Genomic DNA, 16,778 nt, shown 5'->3' on the forward strand with positions numbered 1-16,778 from the left:
AAAAATAAATATATAAAAGCACCTATGGGCTTATGTGCTGGAGAAGAAGGATGGCATCTAGAGAGGAAACAAGGTAAGCACCCAAAACATCTGCTGCTGCTAAGTCACTTCAGTCGTGTCCGACTCTGTGCGACCCCATAGACGGCAGCCCACCAGGCTCCCCCGTCCCTGGGATTCTCCAGGCAAGAATACTGGAGTGGGTTGCCATTTCCTTCTCCAATGTGTGAAAGTGAAAAGCGAAAGTGAAGTCGCTCAGTCGTGTCGCGACCCCATGGACTGCAGCCTACCAGGCTCCTCCATCCATGGGATTTTCTAGGCAAGAATGGCCTAATTGCCATGAAGAGGGTTTAAGTCTAGGACTTAGACACACAATACCTTTTCAAACATTTACAAGTAACTAATGAAGGGAATGTCAAAGAATGCTCAAACTACCACACAATTGCACTCATCTCACACGCTAGTAAAGTCATGCTCAAAATTCTCCAAGCAAGGCTTCAGCAGTATGTGAACCATGAACTTCCAGATGTTCAAGCAGGTTTTAGAAAAGGCAGAGGCACCAGAGATCAAATTGCCAACATCCGCTGGATCATGGAGAAAGCAAGAGAGTTCCAGAAAAACATCTATTTCTGCTTCATTGACTATGCCAAAGCCTTTGACTGTGTGGATCACAATAAACTGTGGAAAATTCTGAAAGAGATGGGAATCCCAGACCACCTGACCTGCCTCATGAGAAACCTGTATGCAGGTCAGGAAGCAACAGTTAGAACCGGACATGGAACAACTGACTGGTTCCAAATAGGAAAAGGAGTACGTCAAGGTTGTATATTGTCACCCTGCTTATTTAACTTCTATGCAGAGTACATCATGAGGAACACTGGGCTGGAAGAAGCACAAGCTGGAATCAAGATTGCTGGGAGAAATATCAATAACCTCAGATATGCAGATGACACCACCCTTATGGCAGAAAGTGAAGAGGAACTCAAAAGCCTCTTGATGAAAGTGAAAGAGGAGAGTGAAAAGGTTGGCTTGAAGCTCAACATTCAGAAAACTAAGATCATGGCATCTGGTCCCATCACTTCATGGGAAATAGATGGGGAAACAGTGGAAACAGTGTCAGACTTTATTTTTTGGGGCTCCAAAATCACTGCAGATGTTGACTGCAGCCAGGAAATTGAAAGACGCTTCCTCCTTGGAAGGAAAGTTATGACCAACCTTGATAGTATATTAAAAAGCAGAGACATTACTTTGCCAACAAAGGTCCGTCTAGTCAAGGCTATGGTTTTTCCAGTGGTCAAGTATGGATGTGAGAGTTAGACTGTGAAGAAAGCTGAGCACCGAAGAATTGATGCTTTTGAACTGTGGTGTTGGAGAAGACTCTTGAGAGTCTCTTGTACCGCAAGGAGATCCAACCAGTCCATTCTAAAGGAGATCAATCCTGGGTGTTCTTTGGAACGACTGATGCTAAAGCTGAAACTCCAATACTTTGGCCACCTCATGCGACGAGCTGACTCACTGGAAAAGAGTCTGATGCTAGGAGGGATTGGGGGTGGGAGGAGACAGGGACGACAGAGAATGAGATGGCTGGATGGCATCACCGACTCGATGGACATGAGTTTGAGTGAACTCCGGGAGTCGGTGATGGACAGGGAGGCCTGGCGTGCTGTGATTCATGGGGTCACAAAGAGTCGGACACGACTGAGCGACTGAACTGAACTGAACTGAATGACCCTATATGTGATATCCTTGCAAACAAGGTAAATTATAGGATGAATGCTAGAAGGTTGTTAATTAATGAATGTTAATTCAGAAAACTGCAACTTGAATAAATAAAGAGTTATGGCCTCCTGGTTTCAGACAAAGAACTACACCACACTCAGTGTCTTCTATTCATAATATATTTTCTAAACTGGCTATCAGGAAGTACTCACTCCCTACCAGTGGAGTCTGCATGTGCAGGAGGACAGTAATCCATCTATCCCAAGTGTCTTTTTTTTTTCTTTGTCCAAAGTACCTTTTAACAACATTTTCCAACCGCCACAAATTTACTTGAGAATTGAAAGCATTAGACAGGTATCGTGATGCTATTTTTAACAATGACAATTTGGGTAAAAAGAGTCAAAACCAAAATATTTAACCATCTCTTGATTTTAGATAAAAAGCATAGGAATAGGTATTTTAATGAAAGAGATTACATATGATATGATCAAGCATCACCTCCCAATTTTCCTTAGATTATCTTTAACCAAGATGCTAATCTAGATGCTTCCTCTCCCATCTCACTTCTCCTGATTTGCTTCCTTTGGGGGAAAAAAGTTAAAACTAAAGTGTCAAGAGGTGCTATTTTCAAAAGATCTGGGAAAAGGCAAAAAAGCTAGAAGGAATGATTTCTTTTGCCCAAAATCATCCAACAAGGCACTAATTTAACTTGAGAACACTGTCCTAATAAAGCAACTATCCTCCAAACTCCAAAGGACTCTATATTCTAAAAAACCCATGAAACCGTATTGCTCTCATTTTCACAGGTTTAAGAATATGCACCTCACTCTTCAAATATTATGGCCACTCTTTAGATAACTATTTTTATAGGAACATCATTCTTCAGAATCACTAGAAGAGCATGTACCAAAAAAGTAACAATGTTTCAATGGGAAAATATTTTCCATCTTAATAACCAGCTAAACCTAAATAAGAGAGTACCTTTTTCAGCAAAGAAACAATAAAAAGCAAAAAATAGAATTAATAGGTATCATTTTGTAAATATGCATACTTCCTGAGTTCTTGGTATCTCCATAAGACATATACTGTTTTCTAGTGCCTGCAGAAAAACAACTCTACTTTTGAAAACTGATACATGTGTACTAATCGTAAGAACTCAACTCATCTCAAAATGAAATAAACTTCACTTAATGAATTGTTTTTTTACCTCACAATGGACTTCAAACATTTCAAATACATGAAAATGCTAATAGTTCCACAAAATAAGTAAAATGCTCAGACAAAATGATCTATTAAACACAATATTAAAATGCAATTTATAAAGAAAACAGAAGGAAATTTTCAGAAAAGAGATCTATGCTAAAAGACTACCATGTTATCAAATACAAATCTAAACTATAAGGCATGGTAAAAGATTATTATATTCTACAAGCAGGATTTGATACTTTCATCCAATATACAGCAGACTCTGACAACTGTCAGAACAAAAATATTTAAAAGGTTCCTCAAATAAGTACTTTTACACAGTCTAGATAATCTGGTTGTGATAATAATTCGAAAGTCTAGTCTGTAGAAGTAAACTGATTAACTCATATATAAGTCTGTCTTTTACTGCTGCTGATCATATTTATGATAAGCACTTTTGTTAACAGTTCCTTTCCTGATTTAGACAAAGTTAGCTCCAATTCTTTTGTGTTACTGCCCAGAATACTGTTTAGAAAATCTAAGCAAAACTGTGATAAATCTGGACAGTGAGTGAATTCTTCATTTTAAAAAGTACCTTTATGACAAAGTTGAAAACAAACAGTATTTTAAGATAGTCTCCCTATAATTTAGAATTAGGAAAAACCTTTCTCAAACGCTTTATGTAAACTATAGAGTAGACTGACTCTTGCTAATAAGCCAACTACAACATACAATTAGCTGTCACAATACTAATAGTAATAGTTCTCTACATCACAAAAGTCAATGATGATGCATAAAGCACATTTATTAAATCAAAAGTTTTAACTGGAAATTATAAGTAACTAAGATAAATGTAGATTTGTAGCCTGCCAGATTTCCCTTATTTGGATGACGTCTATGTACCCATTAATTATTCTACATTATAGGAAGGCATATACAATTCATAAAGCTCTATAACTATAAATCAAAGTGTACTAGGATAACTAAAGAGGTTTCCATTTTATAAATTAACTCAAATGATAAAAAACTTATTAAAAAGTAAAACACTATCAACCATGTTTTCACATGTCTAACTCAGATGTGTGAATCTCAAAACTACAAAATTACATCGCCATTGAGAAGACTAATAAAGCTGGATTTTACTCTTTTTTTTGAAGATTTTTTAAGAGTTGAGAATATCACTATGTGAAACCCAAAATTTAAGTTAAAAGCGTTCATTTTAGCTATAATAAAAATGCTACAGACATTTATGAACAGATACTGAAAACTTAGGGAATAATAAACAAAGCAGAATTCATGGTTACCATATTTACACATACTCTTTGTTGTGTTTCAGTGCCACATGATCTGATTCAAAGTAATAAACATCAGGATCATCATCTTCCTCTTCTGTAATGTGCGGATTGGCACTCTCTTTGGCAGATGGCAAATGTCCAATATTGAGTCTTGCCTCTGAGGATGGCTTACTTAGTCCTTCACTCCCATAATTTTCAGAGTCACAACATATGCCTTTTTCACTGTGGGAAACTTCACCCGGATTTGTGAGAGACTCACTTATATTATCACTAACAGTTGCATTTGTTTCACTGGGATTGAGATTATTCTCCTCAAATTGTCCATTTTCTCTGCAAGGAGAATTGTTTTTAGTGGGACTACCTCTGGTAGGGGCTGCCCTCCGTGGTGAAGTTCTCAGAGTATACCGATGTTCTTGAGGTTCTGATAAAGACATCATCTGAGTTGAAACACAGTCTAGAATGGAAGATGGTTCTGGTTCTCCGGAGACTGGCATACTCTCAAGACTTGTGTCCAGGGCATTATTGGTGCTCTCATTACACTGCTCCTTTGAGGCACTGCTATCTCCCACCACATCTACTTCCTCCTCAGAATCCCTTAAAGATGAATGAATTTCAGAAAAGGGGCCTGTAGCTGGCTCAGTAGTCAGCTGATTAACATGTTCCACCGGCAGGCAGGCAGTTACTACTTTGTGGTCCTCCAACTCGACCTGCACTTCTGAATCTGTGCAAGGCACGTTATGGTTTATATAACCGTCTTCCTTCCTACTATCAAGGAACATTGAAGCGTGGGTATCCGAATCCCCATTTTCAGCTACTGATTTCTCCTGCAACACATAGGAACCAGTGCTATTTTGTTTAGTGTTCCCATCAGGCTGACAGTCATCACAGTTTATAACAGTTGAATCACTGTCATCAACACCATTGACAGCCAAATAGCCTGTGATTTCTTCAACTACTGTAGAATCAAGTGGCCCTTCCTCACTTACATTCACCTTTTTAATTTCCCTTTTCTCACAATCATCCAGTATAAGACATCGACAAGCTCGTTTAGTCCCTTGAAAATCTGCATCATTGTCCACTACTGTACTCCTCTGTTCTACTGACTCCTTGTCTGATTTTATAGGTGAATCGTCTTCTGAACTGTTTGGTGCTTCAGATCTAAGGCAACGCTTAATTCTTTTTAAAACTGGTGAAACAGGTTCTGTTTGCCTTCTCTCACAATTTTCTACAGCCTGCCTTTCTATGTTATCTTTTTCTGAAGAAGGAAGTCCTCTTTTCCTAGGGCTTACCCATGACTCTCGAGCACTCTGCTGTTTTATATCAGTAGTTCTTCCATTATTATTTCCTTTCTGAATTTGCACAGGCTCTGGTCTCTTCTTTGGTGATCTTGATCGTACTTGAGAATGAGAAGAGATTTCTTCAGGATGAGCAATGCTACGATTCCTTAAAGTTCTACCACAAAAAGATTCATCCAAGCCGTTTAACCCCACTGTTGATCTTGTAACACGAGTAGATCGGGAAGCAGCCATACTATGGCAAGTCCCTACAATACGGTCATCATGATCCACTCATTGGGAAACCTTCAAAAACGTAAACAAAATAATGAGAAAAAGGTAATAGTTAATATCCTAAAACAAAAGTATAAAACTATAACTTTTTAATCCAGGTATAGCCAATATTAATAAATAATGTAATATAATTTATTTTATTAACATTTCCAAAAGTGTTAATAATAACTAACAATTATATGGCAGTTATATGTTTCAGGGATCTTTACACTTTAAATACGTTAACTCACTTAAGTCTAACAGCAATTAGAATAAGTACTTATTGGGACTTCCCTGGTGGTCCAGGGGCTAAGACTCTGCACTCCCAAAGCAGGGGGCCCAGGTTCGATCCCTGGTCAAGAACTAGATCCCACATGCAACTAAGACCTGGTGGAGCCAAAGAAAGAAAGAAAGAAAGAAAAAGTACTTATTATCACTCCTACTTCATATATGAGGAGACTGAAGCATATACAGTGTAAGTAATATGTCCAAAACCACGCAGCTAGTAAACTGCAGGCAGGGCTCCAGATTCCATGCTCTTAACCTTTCTTGCTGTGTATCTGTTTCTCAGATATTCAGGGGCAAAAGACCCAGAAAGATCTCTCTCAAAGACAGGACTTCATCTTGGTTATTAAAATAATAATCTCAAATTTATATACCAGCTATCGCATAAACTATCCGAATCACTTCTCATGTTTTCTCAAAACATTTCTGGGAGGTAAAAAGGCTCTGCTCTTTCTAATTCACTCTTACTAAAACGAGTTTCAGGTCAAATCTTTTGATAACAAACTACATGATATCTAAAAAATTTGGATTGCAGTAGAATTTTCTGTAACTAAGCAGATGGATAGAAATCGTAACCCTAGCTTGTACTGAATACTTGCTAAGAGCAATACAGAGCAAAGTCAAGACACCCTAGTCTCTAGAAGTAGAACTAAAAATTAGCAAGTGAAAGGAAGTATTCTAAAGAGGATAGAAGAAAAAAGGAAAGAAGCACACCCGCCAAACATACACTACATTTAAGAAATCAAGAATACACATATAACCCCATTTTCTCCTTTTTGAACTCATGAGTATATGTGTATGTCACAGTATTAACGCATGTTGAGGATATGAGCAGATTCATGTGGATGTTCTGCTATTTCTATTGATATAATACAAATGAGCAGGAAATAGAAAACTGCCCTGTTTTATCCATCTCGATAAACTGAGTGATTTAGTGATTATTTTTCAAGGTTTTCCCAAAAAGCAAAATAAAGGAGCTATTAAGAATCCAGGTCTCCATTTTTCTGCACCTCTTCTGCACCTTCAAAACATACTTTGTAACTTCACTGCCTAACTTCGAATGCAGTGCAGGATGGACAGAGAAAGAAGCCAGTAATGGCTGTAGGACATAACTGCCCAGGACCCTCTTCCCTCCTCCTTTTGCCGGTCTTCCCACAGGCTCACTCTCCTTTAACTCTCCAAATGCCATTCTACCTCCTCTCCCCACAAATTAAATACAGTCTCTGCTTTGCTTCAACTTAGAAGTATAATAGTTGGAAAGGTTATTAGGAACTACAGAAGATACAGCAACATGCTACCACATACAAAAAAAAAAAAGAAACCGTCTCCTTGTTCCTGCCTGCTGATAAAGAGAAAAAGTATCCTGTAAAATACATAAGTTGGTTGAATTTAGTTTTGTTTCAGAGTATGGTATACTTCTAAATTTTTAATTAACAATTTTTTTCAATCTTGTAAAACTAGATTACAAGATGACTCAAAAACTTGGACCTGAGATTAAAATATGAAAATTTGTTCTAGAGAATTCCATAGCAATCATGTGAACAATAAACATGGAACATCAATCAGAACTTTATGCTTTTTAAAGCAAATTTTTACTGTTTTGGGACTCATTTAGTCAGACCTCATATATAATTCTTTTTAGTTAAAATCTTGTTATCAAGATTACAGTCTCTCTTTATTCACAGGTAATAAACACTGAATGATCCATAAATACCTACTTTTAATTACAAATAATTTAAGTTAAATTTCAAATGATGTTACAAAAGAGCACAAACTAAAAAATATTAAAATCAATGCATTTGGTCCATGTACCCAAATCTGGAGGTTTCAAATTTGAAGATTATAGATTTTTAAATATTAAATACCTGTGTAAATATAACAAAGAAAACATAATACTTTAATTTCATAAAATTTATTTATAAAATCTAATGCAAGTATCTTTAAAGAAAATTTTATTATATTTATGGTTCAAAAATAATATTGGCAATAGTAATATTTTATAAACACATGCAAAAAAAAACTGTTCATCTTTATTTTTTAAAATATGGATGCCAATCAAGGGCATATAAAACTTCGAATGATTCCATAAAGGCATTCCTAGCCCTTTTCTTTCCACACCAATCCAAATTGAAAGCAAAATTTCTGCCTTATCATTATCAATGAAACAATTCCATTATTAGTAGAAATGAAAACTACTAACAAATATATATATATATCATTATAAAAGACCAACTATGATGATAATGAGGACCTATTTTGTTTCTTTACCATTCCAGTAATCAAAACACTTACAAACATGAAATATTAAAATGGTTTTCATTTCTTTTGTTCCCTCAAAATCTTTTTATTCCATTCACAACTAAAATGAAGTTCAAGTTTCAGAGTTCTCAAACCTTATGCTATTGCGCCACATTTAAAGCAAAACTGCTTTGTGACATGAACCCTTGGGCAACTTCAAACTGTTGCAACTCAGAGTGTTGACCTAAACACCTGAAACTAACACAACACTGTAAATGAACTATAATCTAATAAAATGTTTCTTAAAATATAGAGTATTTTATACAGAAATTTGGTGATTCATATTTAATGTCCTTAAAGTAAAGTATAAAAGTCTTAAAAAAACAAAAAACAGTGGCCTGAAAACTAGCACCATGGGCATCCACTAGAAGCTTGTTAGAAATGCAGAGTATCAGGCCCTGCCCTAGACCTTTTGATTAATCAGATTCCCAGGTGATTAAACGTCTGTTAGGTTAAGATGCACTGCCTTAGACCACTGCATCAGACAGCAGTCTATTAAAATATACCAAGTTTCAAACTAAATTAGGCCATTTATCCTTTAGTTCTTTATTTGATCCTAATAAAAACTTATAAATAAAACCATGATCACTTTGGCTAAGGAAGCACTAAATAGAGGATTATAAAAATCTCTTGCCTGAAATTAACATATTGCATATACTTAAGATATTAAGTTGATCAAAATTCTGAATATTAGAGTTAAATGAAATTTTAACATTCTTCCCTCTAACAATTTTTTCTTCTGTGTTAACCTTTTTCTTCATTATCTTTTCTATTTTTGAATAAAACTTTATAAAGACACGTATTTTCTATAGTTACCTGATAAACCTGAATGCAAAATTCAGTTACTAAATAGAGATTAACAATGCTCTGATTATCTCAACCAAGTCTCAATATTGTTTTGCTATGCATTGCAAAATATTACAGACTAAACCAGTTGTCTTCCTCATTTTAGCTGCATAACACAAGAGTTACTAAAAAAATTCAGTGAAGAGGTTTGGAGTACAAAATATATCTGCCAAAAATTAAGCTGCTAAAGGAAAAGAAACTCATTTACGAAGTATCTCAGAAAATACCCGTTAGTTAACCAAATAGTTGACATGGTAAAAACATTAGCCAGTACCCAAGTGGAACCGGAAATTTAATCACTCTAGTTTTAGAATTAAGGGAAACTGTTAGTTAAAAGATTCATAAAGACAAAATCCAATCTAGAAACTAGAATGAAGTTTTTCCTATGTTATACACAAACTGACGAATATGGCATTTTCTACAATAGAGGGAAGAGAATATAATCGATCACTAGAATTCCTCTCTTCCCCACCTTCATAAGTTTTCATCCTATTGCAGGACATATCTGAGGAGGACAGTCAATTAAATTTTAGTGTGTCCATTCACATTAAGTCCCAAATCCTACCTACAACTTCACATATCTCACCCATTTGTTTACTGTTGAACTACCCTCTCCCAAATTTGAATCTAATTATAGGATTCTCAAATCTAATTATGGGATTCTGAAACACTGTGAAACAGTAACAGCTTTGTTTCAGATAATAAATTTCCAGCCCCTGTGATCACATCTGTATAACTGCTTCAATAAGAACTGAAAGGAAACTAAAATGCTCCACCTAATGAAACACTACTCCAGCTATCACCTTTACTTAAGAGAAAGAAATCTCAAAAGCACTACCTATAAGTTTTTGTTCCACTATAATTACCGAAGGAGAACAGTTTATTTTGGGAATGGAGGGACTGGCAATCCTTCATTAACATCAATATTTTAGCTGATAGTTATTTAGTTTTATTAACTGAACAATTTTTAGGAAACTGGTCATGATATCACATAGATCAAAGTAAAAGGCTAAAAGAGCAAGAGCAACGGAAGTGTCACTAAAGATTCTTTTTCTATTTGTCTAGAACAGGAATAGAAACTGTTTAATAATAGTGTAGGAACTATCCTTATCAAAAAATTCTCTTCAGACAAATTTCTTCAACTGAACAATTACACCATTCTCTACAATGTCAAAAGTATAACGTTGAAAGAAGGAGAGTGAGACCTGGGGATACACCTATGCAATTCAACTTAAGGTTCTTAATTAGTCTCTTTGAAGCCTGGGAACTCTATTACATACTATCTTGACCTCTTGCTTAAAGAGATCTCTTCTTTCTTCCCCTTTCAGAGAAACAGAGAGAGAAAGAGATAGGCAGACAAATACAGATACAGACAGAGGTGAATGGATATACACTTAAAAAGATAAGTGGGGAGAAAGAGAAGTCAAGGAATCGCATACAGCCAATACCTCAAGTACTGAAAGGTATAATGCTCTAGAGATTCTAATGTACTTTGAGCCATTTCATGCGTCCCTTGTTGGGAAAATATTTCATTCCTACCCAATTCCCTATAGCTCCACATTACTATGAACAGCTACCCAGACTGCACAATTTTCCACACGCCAAAGTAAGTATATAAAAATAACAAGCCTCCTCTCCTTAAATACAAGCAAACAAACTATAGTTGTCTTCACTACTGCAAAACTAAGCAACTTACCTGTACAACCAAAGATCTATCATTGTGGAAATATTATCTCTTTTCCTTATATCCTGAAGGAGTTGAAGCTATGATCTAGAATAGAGCTTAAGCATCAGGGTTTCAGACTCTCAGCTTCAGCCATGGAGAATACTAGAACTTCCTAAATTCCTTTCTTTAAAATAAAATAATAAAAAAAAAAAAAGAATTAAAGAAGCAAATTAACTTATGCTAACAGATTTTAGTAACACTTTGGTAATTCTCATTAACTTTGTAGCCTCAGAAATATCAAGAAACTAGAAAAGGATTTTTAGAAACTAACAAAAATAAATCAAAAAGAGTTTGAAATATACTAAATCTTTACAACTCAATATTATTTTGAGTCAAAATGTGACTCAGTTCTTTTCTAGAGTCTAAGTCAATATTGTTCTGAGATGACCCAAAGACTGCCCTTTGTAAGATTTCACATACAGAATTTATAATCTCTTATTCTAGAGGCCTTCCCAAAATTTGGCCTCCAAGTATTTAAAATTGAGGACTGAACAACAAAAATAATTTAGGTTATGTACAACAAAGAATCAACCAAATCTTCTATATATACATAATTGTGATGAAGTATTACAGGACTTTACAAAGGGAAATTTTTTATAAAGGGAAATTTCTATTATTTTTGGCATATGGATTTTCAAAAAAACAATAAGGATTTTCTGGCTCTGGTACCCAGTAGACCAGATATTTTAATTAGCCTAATTACAATGCATTTCTTGGACAGTCTGATTAATTATAATTTTACTTTATAATAATGTATTACGATATCCTTTTCAGGGAAGCTGATTAAATGGGTTATTACAAGTGCCCATTTGAAAATAAGGAGGAACACCAGGAAAAAGACTGGCAATGTTTATGATGGAAACTGTCACTTTATCATAAACATAAAACTAGATATTCTAAAAGTGACAGTATTTTTGATAAAGGATTGCAATTTGAAAACATAAAAAAAAATTTTTTTAAGTTTTAAAAATAAAAAACTGATGCAATTATCAAGCTGTGTAAACTATCAATAGATAGCAAAAATAAATAAGAGCACAGTTTTGGTCAGTAAGACTGGAACAAGACTAATATTTAATATCTCTAGATGCAACCTCTCCCAGATATGCCCTGCAAATTCTTAAAAAGCACAAGGTAGGAAAATTGTCTAATTAAAATTATTTAATGCTACATTAAAGAATGTTCTAAATTAACATGAGGAGGGTACACAGTGAAAAATAGACCTATAAAAAGTAACCCTTGACTTGAAACTTCACTCTTCTTATAACACATTCCAACTGCCAACTCCTTTGTACTCAACCCTGAAATCCTTTCACAAACATGGTAACGCATTGCATTGTATGGTGTGTGGTGATCGTAGCAATCAACAGAACCAAAGAAGATCCACCGTTTAGGATGTATCTCTGAGTATTCCCTAGCACATCCATTTCAGTACTCTTTCAAGTTCCAACCAGTCAGGTTACTATCCTATTTAGATAGGGATTGCTGTAGAAACATCATCCATTATGTTATTTGCCAGGTAAGGAGATCTGCAACTGTTATTTTCACAGAACTGATACTTACAGCTGAGTCCTACCAGTATTAAGATAAACAGGGTCATACAGATGGTTAGGCAGATTAGGCTTCTGAAAAACCTAATACACTGAAAAAGAAATTACTTTAGTCACTTACTTGTACTAACTAAAGCGCACTTGGCCTTAAAATTACATTTTTTTCTTACCTTTCTTTAAAGTGTTTCACCTAGTGTTTGATTTCCAAGCGTCTGCATTTATCTGTCATCACTGTTAATGTCCATTTTACATTGAGACTTCAGGTATTAATTATTTATATGGTTGAACTAGCACAACTTGATATCTGTGAAGGAAAACCACAATATAGTCACTATGGGTGTGTTATTATTTGCAGATTTGTGGATAAAACTGACAGTATTTCTAAACACACAGCACACTGCATTTTTTAATAAATTTCACAAATAATTCCTTTTATTTCACTATAAAATGTTACTTTAACAGACTAAAAGGATTTATCAATTCTCTTATAAATGCTTCTCACAGTGCCCACATAAAATATTTCAAAATTTCATTCTACATTAAAATTTGTATCAGTTTTAGAACTTAGATTCCTTTTCTGACTACCAATATAAATATGCCTCACTTGCTACAAGTCTGTAATTTCTCAGATATTAATAGAAAAGTACTTTTTTGTGTTTTATGATATTAGGGAATAAATCTAGAAAACTTAAGAATGCAGTAAAAAAGATCATGACTTTCCCCTAACATGACTTTAAAACATTTGTTTTCTTTTAAGCTAATAGATTATCCTTATGTGACTAATTTGTTCCTGTTATTTTGACTATAAATAGGAAATAAATGTGACAGAATGAGTAAAGAAATAAATCAAGATGTAGCTGTGCAAATGTTCCTCACATGTAAGCTTCTGAGAAATATATCCCTGGTTATAGGCTACAAGTGAGAAACATATCAAAGTGCTTACAATGATAATGAAAAGCATTATATAAAACTTTAAGTCATTTCTACCCATTTACTAGTGAAAAATAAACTTTAAAATGTCATATATGTCACAGAATTTATCAGTGGCATTCTAAAATGATTCAACATAGTTTACCATTCCAAATTCCTGTATAATAAAAAGAAAAAAATCTACACAGAAAATGCAGATGGCCTGTTTTGTGTATAAAATTTGTTACTGGAGATGTTCACTAAAATACAGTAGAAAATTGTAAAATAAAATACACAATGTCAATTATATCTCAACTTTTTTAATTGGAGAAACAGAATAATAGAGTAGATAGTGATTAAGAAATACTAATATCTATCCTCAAACACTTCTATTCCATTTGTTTTCTTTTTTGTTTTGTTTTTTTTAACTGCACAGCATGGCTTGTGGTATTCTAGTTCCCCAACAAGGGATGAACCAGAGGCCCCCTGCAGTGAAAGCGCAGAGTCCTAACCACTGGACCACCAGGGAATTCCCTCATTTGTTTTCAAATGTTAAAAAACACATAAGGTAATGTCACACAAAAAATTAATACACATCTAAGTATTCCTAAATTTAAAAGTTGATACAACTTCTCTTGTAACAATGAGTTAAACTAGTCAAAACTCTTCTTACATTCCCTACACTACACAGCAATCTTCATTTCATTCCCTATGCATTTCAAATTTAAGATTCTACACAAAAACTATATGCTTTCAGAGCAGGTAAACTATTAAGAATTGCGACAAGCTACCATAATTTTAAATTTTATATTGGTTAAATATAGTAACTTGCTCCAGAAGTTTAAAAAGGTTAGCTATTCTGTCCTTTTAAAAGCATACAAAATAGAAAACAAACCATTTAAATCCCATTCCTAAGGCCTTATTTATGCCTTTCCACAGAGCTTTGCTTGTGTTCACGTACTAGCAAAATTCATTGACTATTCAAGAATTCCAAAACCAAATCCAAAAACCAATCCTGAGTGAAAAGAATTACTTTTCCTACTATTTGCAGTCTAACACCAGTACTACTGTGTTAAACAGATTACAGGATCTCAGATTCACAGCACATGTGAAATCACTTCAAAAGACTACAAAAAAAACCTCACTAGAAAATGTGTCAGTTCTATTGACATAGCAAAGTTATATGCTACACCCTTACTATAAAAGTAAAACTGTGACATCTAGGCTAAATGCAATCTAAATTATAAAACTATATATATATATATATATATATTTTTTTTTTTTTACTTTTCTAAGACCTTCGGGAAAAAACTCAGAACAAAGGTTACAATACAGACTCATATTTGGCATCCAATTCTTCAGTTATAATCAAAAATATTAAACACACACACTACACTTTAAATTATTTTAAAAGAAAACAGAGAGAGACAGTCAAAGCTGGTTGTAATTAGCATGATGATAATGGTCAAAGACATAAATACTTTTCCTAAACAATTAAGTGTATCACAGTTACTTGCTACAGAGAGTTGAATCGAATTTTCACTTGGTACAAAGTATGATCAGGAAGATCACAACATCCTGGCTCCCTAAATTGTTTAGAACCAGAGGTTCAATGTGTTGGATGCCTCCTACAGGTTTCAGAGATAAGCATATTTCACAGGCAACATAAACGAAGTAGAAAGAGCATCAGATTTGGTGGAAGGAGACACAAACATGATTCTCTACCCACCAACAATCGTAACTGTTTGATCATGAGAAAACCACACTGCCCTTCTGCATTTCATCTATAAAACAGGAGACATAACACCTGCCCACTACATTTCAGGGTTACTGTGAAGTTCAGTAAATTTATGCCTGCAAAGTACTGTAGAATGCTAATTTTTGAACTTTTTAATACTGCTTTCCAAACTTTAGATTCAGCAGTTCTGGACATGGCAAGCATAAATATTTTTAATTAACTACTTTAGGTCATTCCAGTGCAGGGATTCCCCAAAAGATAAGACTCACACTTTGAAAAAAATTCCATCACTTTCTTCTGAAGACACTTTAATGCTTGTAAAGCATTACCTTAGGGATTTAATGCAAATTTCTAAACCTCATCCTTAGAACTTCAGATTCAATGAAGTTGGAGCAGGGCACAGGTGATTGAGATGTAAACAGCTCAGGATCCACACTTCTACAAACCCTAAGGCAGATTATTCTCCTTGTACATTTCTCAAATCTAATTTCAATAAATTTCAAATTTCCCCACCTCTAGTGTCATGAAGTTATGACCAACCTAGACAGCATATTAAAAAGCAGAAACATTACTTTGTCAACAAAGGTCCATCTAGTCAAGGCTATGGTTTCTCCAGTGGTCATGTATGGATGTGACAGTTGGACTATAAAGGAAGATGAGTGCCAAAGAATTGATGCATTTTGAACTGTGGTGTTGGAGAAGACTCTTGAGAGTCCCTTGCACTGCAAGGAGATCCAACCAGTCCTGGGTGTTCATTGAAAGGACTGATGTTGAAGCTGAAACTCCAATCCTTTGGCCACCTCATGTGAAGAGCTGACTCATTTGAAAAGACCCTGATGCTGGGAAAGACTGAGGGCAGGAGGAGAAGGGGACAACAGAGGATGAGATGGTTGGATGACATCACCGACTCAATGGACATGGGTTTGGGTAAACTCTGGGAGTTGGTGATGGACAGGGAGGCCTGGAGTGCTGCGGTTCATGGGGTCACGAAGAGTCAGACATGCCTGAGCGACTGAACTGAACTGAGTGTCATGAAGGGCATGACCAATATTAGGCCTTCATCATTTCTTACGTCAACTAATCCACCTGACTTGTAATTGGTTCCTTTAAGTCTTGCTCCTTACAAATTCATGGTCTACAGAGAAGTCTAAGGTGCACATTTAGACACTCTCTTGTCTAAAACCCTTCCAAGGGACTTCCACTTCTGGCCAAGACAGAGTAACAGAGATGAGAGGTACATTCCTATTCAAAACAACTGAAAATTTGGGCAAACTGTACAAAAATGTTTTTCAGACACTTGAAACCAGACAACACAGAACAGTGATCAACGAAAGAGAAGAAACAAATAAAGCAAACCTTTAATAGCCCCAGCTTCCTGACTGGAGTTTCCAGACTGCAGAGTGAGGAGGGTGATCTCAGGCAAACCAGTCTCCCAGTGTTAAGATGAAGCATGGAGTCTGGGGAGACCCAGGTAGCTAAGGTTTCCAGAATACTTGTACCAGAGAGGAGGGAGCATCAAAGAGAGCAAGTATGACCTCAGAAGATCTACAGAGATCCTCCTCAAGTCTTGAGCTGAGCACTCATCAGTATATGCAGTATATCCAAGGCCTGGAAAACCACTCCTACCCACAGCCAGGGGTATATTAGGAAATGTGCAACAACTAAGGACAGTTAGTGCTTTATAGT

General features: G+C 35.3%; 1 protein-coding gene across 5 annotated transcripts in view; it reads right to left on the reverse strand.

Annotated features, from left to right (window-relative positions):
- Positions 1-16,778, reverse strand: part of ZZZ3 (zinc finger ZZ-type containing 3) — a 121,402-nt gene that overhangs the window by 60,399 nt on the left and 44,225 nt on the right. For 3 of the 5 annotated variants that reach the window (XM_088835402.1, XM_055403142.2, XM_088835400.1), the window contains exons 2-4: positions 12,616-12,749; positions 10,869-11,022; positions 4,221-5,776 (exon numbers count right to left, since the gene is read on the reverse strand). In XM_088835402.1, the coding sequence (XP_088691528.1) occupies positions 4,221-5,725 (1,505 nt within the window). In that variant the 5' untranslated portion in view covers positions 5,726-5,776; positions 10,869-11,022; positions 12,616-12,749. Of the gene's footprint in view, positions 1-4,220; positions 5,777-10,868; positions 11,023-12,458; positions 12,538-12,615; positions 12,750-16,778 lie in introns of all 5 variants that reach the window. The other 2 variants (XM_088835399.1, XM_088835401.1) reach the window with 2 other exon arrangements.

Source organism: Moschus berezovskii, chromosome 4, assembly GCF_049115385.1.
Source record: "Moschus berezovskii isolate FMDL1 chromosome 4, NW_MosBer_1.0, whole genome shotgun sequence".
NCBI lineage: Eukaryota > Metazoa > Chordata > Mammalia > Artiodactyla > Moschidae > Moschus > Moschus berezovskii.